The sequence below is a fragment of the Saccopteryx leptura genome, chromosome 8 (genome assembly GCF_036850995.1).
Source record: "Saccopteryx leptura isolate mSacLep1 chromosome 8, mSacLep1_pri_phased_curated, whole genome shotgun sequence".
In the NCBI taxonomy this organism is placed as follows: Eukaryota; Metazoa; Chordata; class Mammalia; order Chiroptera; family Emballonuridae; genus Saccopteryx; species Saccopteryx leptura.
Window position 1 is genome coordinate 55,384,814 of NC_089510.1, and position 17,620 is coordinate 55,402,433.

Consider the following 17,620-nt stretch of genomic DNA (forward strand, 5'->3'; position numbering starts at 1 on the left):
AAGTTAATACATGAATATTTATAATATGTATAAGAATCCAGCAAGCTTTTTCTCTTTGGCTTATCTTTAGATTTGGCATGCTTTATTTTAAAATTTTTAATTAAAAATTGCAGGGCTGGCTGAACCACAGCTTAGCCAAGAGAGTCCTATACCATGAATAATGTCTACTTTTGCAGGTAAGGGAGTATGAACAGGTCATCACTGAAGATCGTATAGAAAAGGAGAAGATCAAGAGGAAGGTAGAACAGTCTACACTGGAATTAAAGAGCATCATAAAGGTAGAAAGCAGTAATCCCATGAAGGGGTTTCTGGGGGCCCCTTCAGCTCCTTAGCTGGCCTAACACTGAGGAATACAAAGTCCATCTTGATTATTATCAAGCACAGAGCAGATCTGTGAGGCAACATGGCCTTTGTTATTATTAGAATTTGAAAACACAGCTGTGGTGCAGGGATAACAGTTAACAGGAAAGGACATGCCCCCAACTCTTATCCAGGGAAAAGGAGGTGGCTAGCAGTGGAAGCAAAACCTAAAATTTGTGTCCAGAGGTTAAATTTAAGGATACTATTTCTAACCAAACAGGACTTAAAAATTTATTTCCCCATTGACTTAAAATTTTATTTCCCCATGGAGAGATAAGGAGGAGAGAGTAGGGAAGAAAGAGAAGCACTGACTTGCTGTTCCAGTTAGTTATTCATTCCATTTAGTTGTGTACTCATTGCTTCTCCTTCATGCCCTAACTGGGAATCGAACCTGTGACCTCCGTGTGCAGGGACTATACTTTATTCACTGAGCAACCCAGCCAGGGACCCAAAACAGCTCTTGAGGGGGTTCTAATATCTTACTGCTTCTGAAATCCTGTTTATTGATTTTAGCAAGAGAAGAAGGTGGGGATGGAGGGAGGGAGACAGACAGGAACATCAAGCTGTTCCTTTATGTGCCCTCACCAGGGACTGAACTAGCAACCTCTTTGTTTTGGGATGATGCTCTACCCAACTGAGCTATCTGGCCAGGGCTGAAAATCCTATTTTTAAGTTAGCCCAGGCTATCTGGTAGACTTTGATAAGAGCCGTTTTCAATAAAGATACAGGGGGCCTGACCTGTGGTGGTGCAGTGGATAAAGCATCGACCTGGGATGCTGAGGTTGCTGGTTTGAAACCGTGGGCATGCCCGGTACATAAGGGAGTTGATGCTTCCTGCTCCTCCCCCCCTTCTCACTCTCTTTTTCTCTTGCTTTCTATCTCCTCTCTAAAATGAATAAAAATCTAAAAAGAAAAAGAAACACATACAGACTTATCTTTAAAAAAAAGGTACAGGGGATAACCTAGAAAAAAAGAGAAGTTTTAGTTTTACATTCTGTATATTAGTGATGATTTAACTGGCAGGTCAGAGTCTGGGAAATACCAAGCAAAAATAACATTAGCTGGACTGAAACTGTTGTGCTGAGGATTGCCCTTTTCTCTAAAGAGGAGTTTCTGCTGAGACGAGCAGTATGTAGACTGCAGTTTGGGATGTATATTTGGGGGTGGATTAAGAGAGTAAGCTTTCAAGTACACTCAGGATGAGGTATCCAAATCCAAACTTGAGCATTCCATGAGGAGAGGTCAGATGTACAGTTAGCAGGCATTTATAGAGCTCCTGTGTTTTGTCAGGATACCTAGACTGAGCAAAAATCTAAGAGCTAGCTGAAGACTGCCTTTGTTTTCTTTTCACTAGTGGATCTGCTTCCAGTCTTTAGGACTTAGTTGATTTTCAAGTAACCCAGACTGTATTCAGAACAGTTGTGTCTAATGACAATGATACTCAAGGGAGTGATCTAAAGCTTACTTTTTGAAAGTTAAGAGGAGTATCGATCCTTTTAGTTAATCATTAAAGATATGAAATGTGGCCCTGGCCTGGTGGCTCAATGGTAGAGCGTTGGCCTGGCATGTGGATGTCCCAGGTTTGATTCCCAGTCAGAGCACACAGGAGAAGCGACCATCTGCTTCTCCACCTCCCTTCTTCCCCCTTCTCTTTCTGCTCCTCCCACAGCCATGGCTTGATTGGTTTGGGCACATTGGCCCTGGGTGTTGAGGATGGCTCCCTGGATCCTCTGCCTCAGATGCTAAAAATAGCTTGGTTGCAAACATGGCCCCAGATGGGCAGAGCATTGGCCCCAGAAGGGCACTGCTGGGTAGATTCTGGTTGGAGTGATGCAGGAGTCTATCTCTCCTCCTCTCACTTGGAAAAGAAAGATATGAAATGCACCAGGAAGTCTATTGAAGTCATTTAGATTATCTGCACATGCTTGACTGAGTGTTTGCTTTTTGTGGCCCAGGTAACTAACACCCATCCTGGGCCAAAGGGTTGTTAAGTATGAGAAAGGATGTTCATAAAGAACAGCAGTACAGCCTGATCTGTGGTGGCACAGTGGATAAAGCATCGACCTGGATGGCTGAGGTCGCCGGTTCAAAACCCTGGGCTTGCCTGGTCAAGGCACATATGGGAGTTGATGCTTCCTGCTCCTCCCCCCCCCTTCTCTCTCTCTCCTCTCTAAAATGAATAAAATCTTTAAAAAACCCAAAAAACAAAAAGACTCCCAGCAGTACAAGCGTGTCAGGTTTCAGAGTGATCAGGTTTCCTTTTCTTGAGAATTTGAGAGTCCATGGCTTAAGCACTGGGTCCTGCATAGCTGGGGAGCACTGCTCTCGAGAGAGCATGCTCGGCCACTCACTCCATTCTTCATACAGAAGTTTTTAATCAAAACCAATCCCCTGGCCCTGGCCGGTTGACTCAGCGGTAGAGCGTCAGCCTGGCGTGCGGGGGACCCGGGTTTGATTCTCGGCCAGGGCACATAGGAGAAGCGCCCATTTGCTTCTCCACCCCCCCCTCCTTCCTCTCTGTCTCTCTCTTCCCCTCCCGCAGCCAAGGCTCCATTGGAGCAAAGATGGGCCGGGCGCTGGGGATGGCTCCTTGGCCTCTGCCCCAGGCGCTAGAGTGGCTCTGGTCGTGGCAGAGCGATGCCCCCGGAGGGCCCTGGTGGGCGTGCCGGGTGGATCCCGGTTGGGCGCATGCGGGAGTCTGTCTGACTGTCTCTCCCCGTTTCCAGCTTCAGAAAAATACAAAAAAAAACCCACAAAAAAACAAACAAACAAAAAAAACCAATCCCCTTACATGGAAAGAACGCAGCTTGTCAAGCATACTTATACATCGTATTCACTCCTCTTCTCTTTCAGCTCCAGGCCTGGTGGCGAGGCACTATGGTACGAAATGAAATTGGTGGTTTCAAAATGCCTAAGCAGGACAAAGAGGACAAAGATTCCAAAGGTAAACAGAAGGGCAAGCGGAGAGGCAAGAAATAGTGACCACGCATCTTCTATCTTTTCCTGTTACTCTGGAAATGAGAAGGCCTTGAAGGGAATAAGAAACATTTATTACCTCCGATGACTCATCTACAGGTTCTTTCCTATTATGGACATTCCCAGGGGCTGCCTGGTTATTTCACTTTGCCGGCTACATTAGTTTTCAAATCCTGAAGGAGGATTATACCATTGATTTAGGGCTTCTTCGTATTTTGAAAAAAATTTGCTGGGAAGAAATATTTCCAAGAGCCTTGTGAAGATTCCTCTTGCTTTTTCTTACCAGAAGGAAGTTCATGGGCTTAGTTACAGTGATGCATTAAAACTGCAGTAATTCCTGCAATACGTTTGATTCTGACTTTATTCAATTGGTTGATAGTGAAAAAACTCTTATGAGCATAAGTGTTCAGTAGGAATTACAAGATGATGTTTAAAGTGTCCAGCATAAAATACATATATAGTGAAATTTTATTAGAGGTTGGTTGGTTCCTACCTTTTAGATGATCACTTTAGTCTTTTTATTGGGGGTTGGTGGCATGGAATACAGACCTTATTATAAGCTGCTTTAGCTCCTTTTCTTTCTTTAGAAAATGTATTCCTTTTAGAGAGAGAAAAAGGGAAAGACAGAAACATTGATCTGTTTCTGTATGTGCCCTGGCCGGGGACCAAACCGGCAACCTTTGCTTATCAGTATGATGCTCTAACCACCTGTGCTTTAGTTCCTTTTTCTGGGAAATAGGTAGGGATACAAATTATATAAGGTCTACCGGAAAGTTCTGTCCGTTTCTATCACAAGTTTCGACACGTAAGCACGTTTATTTGGCGCATGTGTGTCTCTCTATTTTTATCACTTAATGTATACATACTGATATAGCAAATTAACTAAAACAAAGTTGATTCACGTTAGTCTTATGTGTGAAGCGATAGTGTACCCATGGCTACTGATAAAGTTCATTTACGCCACTGTAATTTTTACGAATTTCAACAAGGAAGAAATGCTACAGAAGTATGTCTGTCGCATCCACCATATTCCCTGGACTTAGCACCCTCCGACTATCACTTGTTTTTGTCCTTACAAAAAAATTTTTAAAATTTATTTTAATGGGGTGACATCAATAAATCGGGGTACATATATTCAAAGAAAACATGTCTAGGTTATCTTGTCATTCAACCATGTTGCATACCTATCACCCAAAGTCAGACTGTCCTCCGTCACCTTCCATCTAGTTTTCTCCGTGCCCCTCCCCCTCCCCCACAAAATTTTTTGAAGGGCAAAAAATTCAAAAAGAAATCAAACAAGCACGGTTCAGTTTTTCGCATCAAAAGATAAAACATTTTTCAAAAATGGGATATACAAATTGCCCTCACGCTGGCAAGAAATCATTAATAATAATGGCAATTATATTATTATTTTTTTAATTAAATTTAATGCAGTGACATTGATAAATCAGGGTACATATGTTGAGAGAAAATATCTCTAGATTATTTTGACATTTGATTGTGCTGTATACCCCTCCCCCAAAGTTAAATTGTCTTCTGTCACCTTCTATCTGGTTTTCTTTGTGCCCCTCCCCTCCCCTAACCCCTCTCTCCTTCTTCACCCCCTCCCCCCCTCCCCCAACCTCCCGCCCCTGTTGCCATCACATTCTTGTTCATGTCTCTGAGTCTTAGTTTTATCAATTATATTATTTAATAAAGTTTATTGATGGTAAGAAAAATTTGTATTTTGTTTTATTCCAAAACCGGACAGAACTTTCCGGCAGACCTTATAAATACAAGATAGAAATACGTTAGGATAACCCACACATGGTAAAGACGGGGAACACAGGGCCGCTGGAAGACTAGTTAGGAGATAGTTTGGATAAGAGATACTAGTGTCTATACCTACTTTACTTACCCAAAAATTCTCGCCTTATTTTAAGACTAAAAGACATAAAGTATGTGAATATATCCAACCTGTACCTGGAACATAAAGCTGACTGTTGGTTATTTCTTCTCTTCCCCTAAAAAAGAATGAGTGCATTTGGCTGGGTCACTCTTGCTTGCTAAATCAAAACAGAATGTCTTGGGGTGCTAAAGCTTTTCCGATGGTACCACTGGTAGTTTCTGAGAGAAAAACGGTTCAAAAGCATCACACACATTTCATGTATTTTAAGCCTTATACCTAATTCCAAATACAGGGCACTATTGATGATTCTACTTCCTTTAAAAAGCACATTTTGATCTCAAGGGCCTATTATGAGGACCCAGCTTCTTCTGATCCAATACTCCTTCAGGGAATTAGATACCTATTCATTTCGCCAGGAAAACCATGCTTTAGGTAGGAACATTTTCAAATCAGCTTGTTTCATGCTATTGAAGTGTTGGCTTTTATTCTGATGTCAAAGTGTAAGGTGTCATACAGGCAATTTAAAATAACATACATGATATTGACATATTTATACTTAGAATTTAAGCATCATATTTACAGACATACAAAATATAGGGCAATGTTTCACAAAATCTTTTACTAATTACATGTTTACACTTTCAGAAATAAAATGAAATCTGCTGTGAACCATCTCATTGCCATATATGTATATAAAAAAGTTCTAAATATCCATGTTTTCCTTCATTTCTATAACCATTTAAGTGCTTAGTTTTTAAAAAATTCATCACACTCATCAGCATAGTCACACATCATTAGTCACTGCTGAGCTATAGCAAGTAAGAGAAATCAGACTCCTTAATTAGCTGTAAGGCTGTATTTTAAAAAGCTACTAAAGGAACTGACCTACTAATGACCCTCCTACTCTATTCCAGCCAACTACAAAAGCCCTTCCTCCCATGAGTTGTTTCCAGAGAAAACTGTTTGGAGTGCTAAGCATGGATGAGCCTGGATAACTGATGACTTACAATCTTGTAGCTGGGGGTGGGCACACAGCCTTTTCTTTATCACACTTCGCTCTGGGAAGGTTGCTGCTTCAGTAGGGAGCTCAAGAATGAATGGGTAGGTGGAACTGTCACCAAGTCATCTTCATCTTACACTGGAGTCTAGCAGGGCTAAATGTTCAACCTTCTTTTCAGTTAAAAAACCCCCAAAGGTACAACTTAAAGAATTGCACATTACTAAAAACAACTGAATTTTGTGACATGTAAATTATACCTCAGTAAAGCTTTAAAAAAAAAAGGGAACCCTCCCACAAAAAACATACATACAAAAACAGTGAATACAAAAAAATTTCCAACAAAAACATCATGATTTGTTTTCGTATCTTGACATAGAAAAGAAATCCAATATATTTGATATTTTCCTTTATCAACCAAAACTGTACATAAATTTTTTCTAGTTCAAATGTAAATCTGAATTAGTTTGATAAAAATACATTAATATGGTTTTATGCTGTAAAATTTGAAATAAGCTGAAATTTCCACTTATTCCTCTGAGAAAATTAGTTGCAAATGTTCTGAATGTTGCATTATGTATGTTTTCTGGGATTATTCCTTGTGTAATATGTAACAAGGAGTCCTGTCCTTTGCTGAGTTTCATTCAAATGGCTCTCTATAATTTGGAGATTGTACTGAGCTTTAATGTTCACTAGAAGGAAAACTACTTCTAGTTGAAAAATGCACACAGCTAAATTCTAAACAAGTCATAGGATTGGTGGATGTGTTTGGAACTGCAAATAGAATGGGTCTGGCTCTAAGCCCTAAGAGACACTTTACTTTTTGTTCTGTGAGGGTCCTGAAGCATTGGGATATGAGTGTAGATGTTTTTTGTTATATAATTTTAAACTTGGGAAAAACGGTAATGTTCTGATGGATTTGTTTCCTTGTGAGAACAAGGAGAAAACATTTGGACCTGATATTCAACATAATTTTATCCAAAGTTACTTTTAGATGCTGCATTTATGCTAAAAAGAGTGAGAACACTATGCTCAAATGCATGCACTGGTAAAGAAAATTCAGAAGAGTTACCAACAAAAAAACCCCTTAGATTTCACCTACTGGGTTTATAAAGGTAGTGAATACCAAACATCACTAACTACTAAAAGGGGTACAAAATGGGGCAAAAAAGATCCAAGTGGCTTAATCCCCCCCCCCCCCCCACAGTGGCTTGGATAAAGGCTCCTGGCTTTCTGGCTTTGTGTTGTGGGAGACCTTGGGCCCCACACTCCACCCACAACGAGTGAACAGGCACTAGTGGTGGAGCTAGGTGAAAAGAAAGCAAGCTATTTTTAAGATGCCATAAGTGCTTTAATTTAGCCATGGGAACTGGCAGTTACCTGACAGGACGGTAAGACTCTCGGCTTTTCCTTTATTCCTTTTGTTTTGTTTTTTTTAAAAATCTTCCATTAGGGAGCTGGATGTATACTCCTGTGACGGGGGGGGGGGGGGGGGGGGGGGGGGTTGGCAGGTCCACAGGTCCAGGTGTCCTGGGAGCGCATGGAGGAAGAGGGTTGGGGCTTAATAACGTCAATGCAAACGATGCTGAGTAGTGCCTGTTCCTGGCTGGCCCAGGGATTTGGAACCCTCCTCTAAGTGGTGGTAGACAGGAGTTAGGGGGAGGCCTAGGACACTACGCAAAATCTAGACCTTCTATATTGTTTTTGTTGTGCCTTGGACAAGGTTTTTTTTTTGTCTAAAAATCCCATCCCAGTTCTATGTTATTTTTGTTTTGTCTTGGACAGAAGAGTCCAAGTAGTCATGGTATATAGCTTTTGATTTTAAATGTAGCTGAAAAACACAGTGGAATCATTACTCCCCAGAATCATATAAATATCTGGCCTGGAATAGTGGTCTCCGTGACATGAAATTCCTGGAATGCTTGTGGAAAATGCCGATACCCAGGCTTCACTGGACTTGACTAAATGAGAACCTGTATTTTAACAAGTGCGCCAGGAGAGTTCTACTGAATAACCAAATTTAGAAACCAGTGGAATCTAGAGGTCTTGGAAACAGGTAAGGATAAGAGCATGACTGTGCCTTTAAGAGAGTTCAGTGTCCTTCTGAGAAATGTCCTTTCTGGTATGTGGAAAAAAGCCAACTCTCTAGGAAAGCACAGCCAGCTTAGGCTTCAGTGCTCGGGTCTCAGTAATGACAGGACTAAGTTTCATTTGTGAAAACCACCCATGTCTTCAAAAGCAATTCAGTGGAAATGGGTATAACCTCCCCTAAAATGGAGAAATGAAGCAAAATATTCCTGTTAGGAATCATGGAAACAGTCCCTTTTAAGAACATGTAAGAGCTCTGGTAAGCGGACGGCTGGCAGCAGCAATCACGTTGTCCCGTTCTGCTTGGCCAGGCCAGCGCCCGCTGGGCAGGGGTCCTCACACAGCAGACAGGTGCTGCTGCTGCTGCTTGGGCGGGGCAAGTTCCAGGAGAGCCTGGACCGTCACTGCAACCTGGCTCAAACCTTTCTCTTCTAAAATGTGGAGAGGCAAACATAATTGCTCCTAAAATGGGATAATGTGACATAAAAACAAAACAAGAGAAAACAGGATGAACATCACAGCACTGAAAAGAAAAAAATAAGCATCTCTATCCCTCATAATAATTAACTGGGATATGAAAAGTCAGCCCCCAGGACTCTGACCTCTGTTTAAGAGTCACGGTGAGGGTATCTGACACTATCACTTTATTAACACAACTGAAAGGACATGGAGATCACTTTTAAAACTGGAAAATGGACAAGTTACATACTTATACATACAACCGAAGATAAACAGAAGACTGTGGAGCAAAAGTGACATCCTTCATCCCTGACAATCTGATAATAAAAGAGCAATCTAGATGAGTAAAAGGAGGCGTGTGAAAACAGAAAAAGTTACAAGTTACACCGGGTGGGTCCAGCCTGGAAGATGGACACCACTCTGAAATACATGCTCTAGGAATGCAAGGCTGTGTCCTGCCATCGCTCGGACTGCACTGGACGGGGCGCCTGTTCTGCATTATCATCCTGACCGTGAAACCAGGACTCTCCCCTGCTGTTCTGATACCAGGCGGGAGTCATCGGAAGAAACTGGAGTATATCCTTGAAATTTGGATATATTTGAGAAACTTTGGGTGATTCACAGAAGGTCCAGTTTGAACTAGTTAAAAAATCTGAATCAGTATATAAAAAAAACAAAACTGTATTTGAAAAAATAAAATATTTCATATCCTCCTGGCATTTAATAGATTAAATTATGCTGGAAAATATGAGTTTAGTCAAGAATAAATCACCATATATTTTAAAACTACATATTTGCTTAAGGAAGTTAAATACTTCTGTCTTCTTTGCCTCATTCATTTGTTAATTCTTTCTTGCAAGAGAAAAAGGCATATGATAAGAATAGCACCTATCGCTGGTTTTTCTTTTAAGACTAAATATTCAGAAAGAGGCTGCTCTCACAAAGGACAGAAAGTGGAATTCTGGTTTAAATTCTTGTTTAAAAAACCCCAAAACTATATATATTTATTAAAGAACATAACGGGACTTTTCTCAGCTTTTCATTGGCACTACATTATTAGGAAGTTTGTGATTACAAAATTAGTTGCAATAAAAAATACAGCAAGTATTTATTTTGAGCACTTACTGGTCCTCATGCTTCCTTTTTAAAAAATACTTATCTGATAAAACAAGGTAACTACAATCTTTTGCTCTTATAAAACTACCACCTTTGTAGAAATACTTTGAGTACAACTTCAAGTATAGGTTAACTGGTCTTGAAATGCACTTTCTGGTGTTCTGTTCTCCAGAGAGATGTGTTTTCTCTGAGGCCCGTTCCCTGACCTCAGCAGCGCCTCTGTGGTCCCTGACAGGCCCTGGCCTCAGAGGCTCCGCTTTCCAGACACACAATTACCTTCTAGCTGGTTACGAAGGAACCCGTGTGTCCTGGAAATAATGCACAATTACTCCCCTAAAACCACATACAAGACATGTTTTTTATCAGGTGTTTTTTTAAAGGAACAAAACTCCACAAAACAGAATGATTTCTGACTCAGAAACATCTTAAAACTACCCCTCACCCCCGACTTTGGAAGGCACTACTACTGTATAAAACTAAAGTTTTCAACACTGTTCAATCTTTCTGCATTAACAGTAAACAGTGTTTAATGGAGTAAGTAACTGTCTTATTTAATATGGAAGAAAACAGAAGCAATCAGAACTTCAGGCTGACTTCTGCAACAGGATGTTTTGTTCCTTGCAATCTCCCTTCATATGTGAATTCAGTTGTCTAATTTTGTTAACAGAGCTCAGGAGATTCCTGAATGTTCAGAAACACTACTTATGAGAACTAGAATCTGCAATTATAAAGTTGTTTCAAGCACTGACCCATTTATGCCTCACGTCCCATTACTGGAATGGTAGTGACGTGGGAGTTATTTACATCTTAAGGCACAAGGTCATCACCGAGGTCTGATTTTTCTCACACGTCTGCTCCTGAGGATACATGTTCTCACGTGGTGCACAGTCAGTCACTGCTGCAGATACTGGCGTGCTGGCAGCTTGTCAAAAAGTGATGTGAATTTTCGGAAAATTTTTGAACTGAATTTCAAAAATTTCAGCCTCTGGCAGAAAGGGGTAAGGCTAGAGCAGCAAATATACCAACAAGCACTCTGAAAGCAACGGCTTCACTGCCTTGGATACAGACCAGAGACTGCTGCCTAACACTTTACCTGCTACTGTTCAGATGGAATCTCAACAGCCTATAAAAGATGAGTTCACCTATTAAGATGGTTCAAATGTACTGGGAATTAAATAAATTCCAGTTTTAAATTCACAGTAGGATTCTAGAAGTGAAGCTCAAATAAAGATTAACACAGTGAATCTACACAGGCGCCACAAAATCACTCCAAATCATTTTCTTGCTGTGTGCTTTTTAAAATACACATAGTGGGCGCAGAATAGCAATCTAGAGAACCTACATGATCTTTGGACTGAACATGCTGATCAAATTAAAATCACTAAGATGCCCAGACAACCAAAAGGGAGATTTCAGGGCATAGTTCAATGCAGAGATTTAAGTGATCACGTGCCCCCTAAACCAGAAAGGGTACAACTATCTTCTTTATGAGCAGTTCTTAAAGAAGTTCAACAATTTACAATCTCAACACTTAAGTTGTGTTCAGGCATGGAAAAATGACCCAGTGGGGTCTTATGTCATTTGGAGATAAAGTTTAGTCATATTCTAAGAACAGACTCCAGGATTGTGTTAGTAGAAACACTTCAGCACTTACCAGAAACAAGGCCACTGGCCAGGTGAATGGATGAGTGACCAGGAGGAAAAATAATTGGTCTTTTATTCTTTGTTAGTCCCCATAAATGCTTACTAACTAATGTGACGGGCTGCTTGCTTATCTGCATATATAAGAAAAGGATTTATCTACTTTATTGGTTAGATCTTTGATGACCAGGAAAAGACAGCACATATATAAATATTTCTGGACAAGAAACAAACCTCCTTCACCAAGCACAGGAATGAAGGGAAAAACACTGGGATGCAACCTCTCTGCTAGAGGGGGAAGATCCAGGAATAAAGCATACAGAGAGTTAACATTAAAGTACAATAAAATGTGACAAAACCCAAAAGCTGGATAGACAGAGAGATAAAACTTGATTCTTCTGAATGTGCCCCAAGAGAAAGTAGGGTTTCAACAGTTCTTTTAACGCTGAGGTTTAGCTGAAGAATGTCAGAAGGGGAACATAGATTGTCCTGTCCAAAGTGTGAGCAGGAAAGGAAAACAGAAAAACAAAGTCAGTGGATCAGAAATACAGATTAGAATATAGAATTCATCTCAATCATATTCAAAGAAACACATATTGCAACATTTTTTACTCTGATGAATGAAAATAAAAGGCTGAAAAATTAAACTACAAAGAATCCTGTGTGCTGAGCTTGGTTTTATTAAAAAATAGCAGAATAAAATTGTCTGGTTGTGACTAGCATGAACATTCAGGACACAACAGACAACTGGACGCTGGCTGAGGGTTGTGTGAGGCCCGAGTGGTGAGATCTGCAGGAGGAAGCCTCTTTCTCGACTCTCCTTCCTTATTAACAGAACAAGAATAGGTCAGAAAGCAAGGACAAAACTTGGGTGCAGGCGGAGGTGAGCGAAGTTTTCAGAGAAAGCCAGGTAAATCCAGAAGGTTCAAAAAGGGAAGAAAGCCTAATCATCAGAGAACTTTACTAGCTGGAAGTCAGGCGCACTGGATGTTTTGCTGTTCCTCTAAACACCCAGGGCAAGGCTATCTTCACCAAATCCAGTTCATTAATATGTACAAAATGAGTCTACCACCATAAGGGGCCTTAGAGATCATCCAAACTCTCCAGTTCACAGACTAAGAAACCAAATAAATAAATATACTATTGGACTTGAAAATGGGAAAATATTTAACACATAACAGATAAGTTTAGGACACAAAATACAGAACTCACATAGAAATTTTTATCACCTACTATAATTTTTCAAATATAACATATATTTAATAAAAGCATTTAATAATAGACTATTACATGCTCAGGCTTATCAGAGGTTTTTAGTAGTTACTTATTCTTTTTTTTTTTTTTTTTTTTTGTATTTTTCTGAAGCTGGAAACAGGGAGAGACAGCCAGACAGACTCCCGCATGCGCCCGACCAGGATCCACCCGGCACGCCCACCAGGGGGCGAAGCTCTGCCCACCAGGGGGCGATGCTCTGCCCCTCCGGGGCGTCACTCTGTTGTGACCAGAGCCACTCTAGCGCCTGGGGCAGAGGCCAAGGAGCCATCCCCAGTGCCCGGGCCATCTTTGCTCCAATGGAGCCTCGGCTGCGGGAGGGGAAGAGAGAGACAGAGAGGAAGGAGAGGGGGAGGGGTGGAGAAGCACATGGGCGCTTCTCCTGTGTGCCCTGGCCGGGAATCGAACCCGGGACTTCTGCACGCCAGGCCGACGCTCTACCACTGAGCCAACCGGCCAGGGCCTAGTTACCTTATTCTTTAACGTTTCATTTATAATTTACCTTATAAACACTTTGAAAGTGTTATGAGGAGGGAAATTGTTTGCTTCAATGCATGGAATATGACGTTAATATTTACAATATTAGATTTCACATACCACTTCAAAAGTGACCATTTCTACATCCCTGACTCCCTTTACGAGGCACACAGAGGAGTGGGCACGTTTGGGCAGTTCAGAACGCCCAGAGCAGGGGGGACAAAGGAAGAAGAGGGGGCACAGATTTCTCTTTCCTCCTGTAGCAGAGGGACCTGAGAAGGCTAGTTTGAACCTACAAGTTTGTGTATTTATTCATTTCCCTTCACTTTGTTCTATGCAAATAACTAATTTTTAGCAGAAGTAGCAGCATAACAGGAACCCATCTAAAAGTGGTGGTGGTGGCGGCGGTAGAGACAAGAGTGGAAGGCCAAAGGAGAGGAAGAGGTGGGCTATGTGGAATGTCCACTTCCCCTTTCTGGTGGAAAGAGGGAAAAGGAGGAAGGATGTCTCAGGAACCCCCATCTAACCAATGAATCTTTTAAAACTGTATTTTTTTTCTGTCTCCTGCTCTGACAGGAACAGGAGCAAGCTGGCTCACAGTAAATACTGTTGACCATTGCTTAGCAAATGCTTAATTAATGCATGCTTTAAGGCACTGTTTTGTATTTTGCTGACTGATGGCAGGTACACTCTGAAACAGTCTCAGTGTATACACTTTACATCTGACACAGTAAAGCCCAGAGCACAGGTACTATGACGAGAAACACTAGCAAACAGTACTTTTTTTTTAAATTTTTTAAATTTTATTTATTCATTTTAGAGAGGAGAGAGGAGAGACAGAGAGGGAGAGAGAGGAGAGAGAGACAGAGAGAGAGAAGGGGGGAGAAGCTGGAAGCATCAACTCCCATATGTGCCTTGACCAGGCAAGCCCAGGGTTTCGAACCGGCAACCTCAGCATTTCCAGGTCGACGCTTTATCCACTGTGCCACCACAGGTCAGGCGCAAACAGTACATTTAACAGGTCTGACATAGGCTAATTCTGCTACCACATCTTCCTGTTCGGTGCTGTTTCAGCCCTCTCCCCTCTATGTATGCAGCGACTCTCTTTAATCACTTGTATCTTTTCCCTGGCTGCACTCCCAGCACCAGTCCATGCCACATTCTTTTAAGAACTGTGCTATGGACCTGGGGCAGGTGCTGGGCATGCCTGTGTACTGTGCTGACCAGGTAGGAACATCTTCAGGGATGGAAGGGAAGCACTGGATGTTAATGTGTACATATGAGTATTAGAACCTGCTATTAATATGGAGAAAATACATGCTATTTGTTTATAAAATTTATTAATATTCTTAATATGTTTAAAAATGGTTTGTTCTAAAAAAGACGATGAGCCTTTAGAAATTTGTATTACATAAAATGAGAAAAATTTTTTATTTTATTTATTTATTCATTTGAGAGAGGAGAGGGAGAGACAGAGAGAGAGAGAAAGAGAGAGAGAGAGAGAGAAGAGAGACAGAGAGAGAGAGAAGGGGAGGAGGAGCTGGAAGCATCAACTCCCATATGTGCCTTGACCAGGCAAGCCAAGGGTTTTGAACTGGCGACCTCAGCATTCCAGGTCAACGCTTTATCCACTGCGCCACCACAGGTCAGGCTTCTTTTATTTATTTATTTATTTATTTATTTATTTATTTATTTATTTATTTTAGAGAGGAGAGGGAGAGACAGAGAGAAAATGAGAAAATTTTTAAAAAATTTGTTCAGAGAAATAATAAAGGTCCTTGCTAACCTCCACTAAATGTAAATTTCAATTCTTTCATAATTCAGCTTTTTAAAAAACCACAAAAGAAAAAAGTGAAAAATAAAATAGTAGCCTTGGCCAGCTGGGTTTCTAAAAAGGAGATAGAAGAATCATGTTTTTCTCTTTGAAGGTTAGATAAAATATGATGACAGGCACCATAATGATTGTGACTAATGAAAAAAAAGTATTAAATGTCACCAAGTTGTTTATTTCTTTAAATTTAATTTTATTAAATATATTATTTCTTAAGAGCACCATGCTTAGTTGGTTTAACAAAACTTTTTTAAAAGGGTAAATGAAGGACCTGTCTGGTTGGCTCAGTGGTAGAGTTTGGCCTGGCGTGTGGAAGTCCTGGGTTCAATTCCCGGTTATGGCACACTGGAGAAGTGCCCATCTGCTTCTCCACTCTTCCCCCTCTCCTTCCTCTCTCTCCCTCCCTTCCGCAGCCATGGCTTGATTGGAATAAGTTGGCCCGGAGTACTGAGGACTGCTCCATGGCCTTGCCTCAGGTGCTAAAAGAGCTTGGTTGCCAAACAACAGATCAACGGCCCCTGAGGGGCAGAGCATTGCCCTATAGGGGGTTGCCGGGTGGATCCTAATCGGGGTACATGTGGGAGTATGTCTCTCTGCCTCTCTGCTTCTCACTTAAGAAAAAAAAGGGTAAATGAATAAAAAGTGATAGTATCAAGTTCATGTCCCTAATCACATCTATAAAGTTTAACATTTTTGTACTATTAAAAAAAAAAGTTTATTTTATTGACTTTTGAGAGAGGAAGGGAGAGAGCAGGGCCGAGACAGAAACATCTGTTCCTGTATGTGTCCTGACTGGGGGTTGAACCAGTAACCTCTGTGCTTCAACACAATGTTCTAACCAACTGAGCAATACAGCCAGGGCCTAATTTTTTTGTACTAGTAAAGGACAATAAAGCTTTAACTGAAGAAGCTAGAGGCAATAAACCTCAATAGCAGAACTAATACCTAGAAATGGCCTCTTGGGTGCTTAATTCCAAAGTATTAGAGTTTGGTGGAAAAACGGGGGAAATCTGACCGTGTTTAGGTGAGATAACAGCACTGTCCCAGTGTTTGTTAGTTTGGATGATAACTATACAGGCGTTAACAACAGAGGAATTGGGTGAAGGGTACATAGTAACTCTGTGATACTTTTGTAACATTTCTCTAGGTCTAAAATTATTTTAAAATAAACGTAAAAAAAGTATTACAGCAAGTGTTAAAAAACCTGAAACCAGTTGAAGCATTCTCAATGAGATGCACTTATTTTGAAGCACAGACTCTATTGTGTATGAAGATGTAATACAAGTCAAAGAGCAAATGAGAACCTTTAGGAAAAAAGAGTTAGTAGTTTTGATTATTTAGCATTAATTACTATGATAAATTTATATGTATATAATCTCTTGGGTTGGTCCTTAGAAATAATTAAGAAAAACTGCTCAAAAGTACTTACACCGACTGACTCTAGTCACACAGAATCATGTTAGTAATTACCAACTTAAGTTTGGAGTCCCATAAAGAGTAAAGATTCTGGCATTTCTGAACAATTTTAGGAAAATAATACCCAAGTCTATTTAGGCAACATAAAATATGATGTTTATTACCTGAGGTACACCAATTTTTCTGCAAGCTTCTAGGAAATTCTCCACATTTCGCCTGCATTTTGCCATTGTTAATTTAGGCTGCAAAGGAAGAAAAATGTGATATTAGCAAAGTTTAAAAAAATTTTGCTAACTTAAAAAATATTCTTGCTAATTGCTTTAAAAACGTAATGGTTTAGATCAGAGAGTCAGCAAACTTTTTCTTAAAGGACCAGATAACAAATGTGTTAGTCTTAAGGGCCATTATAATTTGTTGCAACTACTCGATTCTGCTAAGAGCAGGAAGCAATATAGACAGTATATAAACAAATAAATGGGACTGTGTTCCAATACAGCTTTACAAACATCGGTGCTGGCCTCTGGCTCATCTCTCCAGCTCTACCTCCTGCCATCTGTACCCACACCTTGTGCATGATCTATTCTGAACTTTAAAATTCCTTGAATGTGCCATGATCTTCCTTATCTTTCAAGTCTAGGAAAACTATGCAAAAACTCCTATAATTTTACCTCTTCTGGGAAAGCTTTCCTGAGATCTCCAAGGCAGAATTAAGTGCTCCATTTTTTGTATTCCTATAGTAGGCCTTTTATACACCTCTCTCCTGACACACATCACACTGCTCTAAGTCACTGTATATATGTCTATTTTCTCCTTAGAAGAAGTGAAGGGAAGGTAGGGACTGCGCTATTTATATCTGGACCTCAAGCATTATGCACAGTGCTTTCCACTGTACTTAATAACTGTCTGATGAAAAGTCAACATTTAACATTATAAACTTACTACAGCTGGTGAGGGAACGTGAATACTCGGGACAGATCGAGGCCACACATGATTGGCCAAATGGCAAAGAACAACACCATCGGTTAGAGCTGCTCCGAGATCACAAGGCAGAGATACTTTTAACCGGTACTCAATATGCTGAAAGAACAGGAAAATATGT

General features: G+C 40.6%; 2 protein-coding genes across 10 annotated transcripts in view; one reads left to right on the forward strand and one right to left on the reverse strand.

Moving 5' to 3' along the window:
* Positions 1–4,834, forward strand: part of IQCG (IQ motif containing G) — a 53,830-nt gene extending 48,996 nt beyond the window's left edge. The window contains exons 10-11 of the mRNA XM_066346978.1: positions 177–278; positions 3,214–4,834. Coding sequence (XP_066203075.1) covers positions 177–278; positions 3,214–3,339 — 228 coding nt within the window. The 3' untranslated portion in view covers positions 3,340–4,834. The remainder of the gene's footprint in view (positions 1–176; positions 279–3,213) is intronic.
* A 220-nt stretch (positions 4,835–5,054) lies between these two features.
* LRCH3 (leucine rich repeats and calponin homology domain containing 3) overlaps positions 5,055–17,620 on the reverse strand; it is a 152,322-nt gene continuing 139,756 nt past the window's right edge. For 7 of the 9 annotated variants that reach the window (XM_066346973.1, XM_066346970.1, XM_066346965.1 and 4 more), the window contains 3 exons: positions 17,461–17,598; positions 16,686–16,763; positions 8,780–12,014 (listed from right to left, as the gene is read on the reverse strand). In XM_066346973.1, coding sequence (XP_066203070.1) covers positions 11,814–12,014; positions 16,686–16,763; positions 17,461–17,598 — 417 coding nt within the window. In that variant the 3' untranslated portion in view covers positions 8,780–11,813. The other 2 variants (XM_066346972.1, XM_066346968.1) reach the window with 1 other exon arrangement.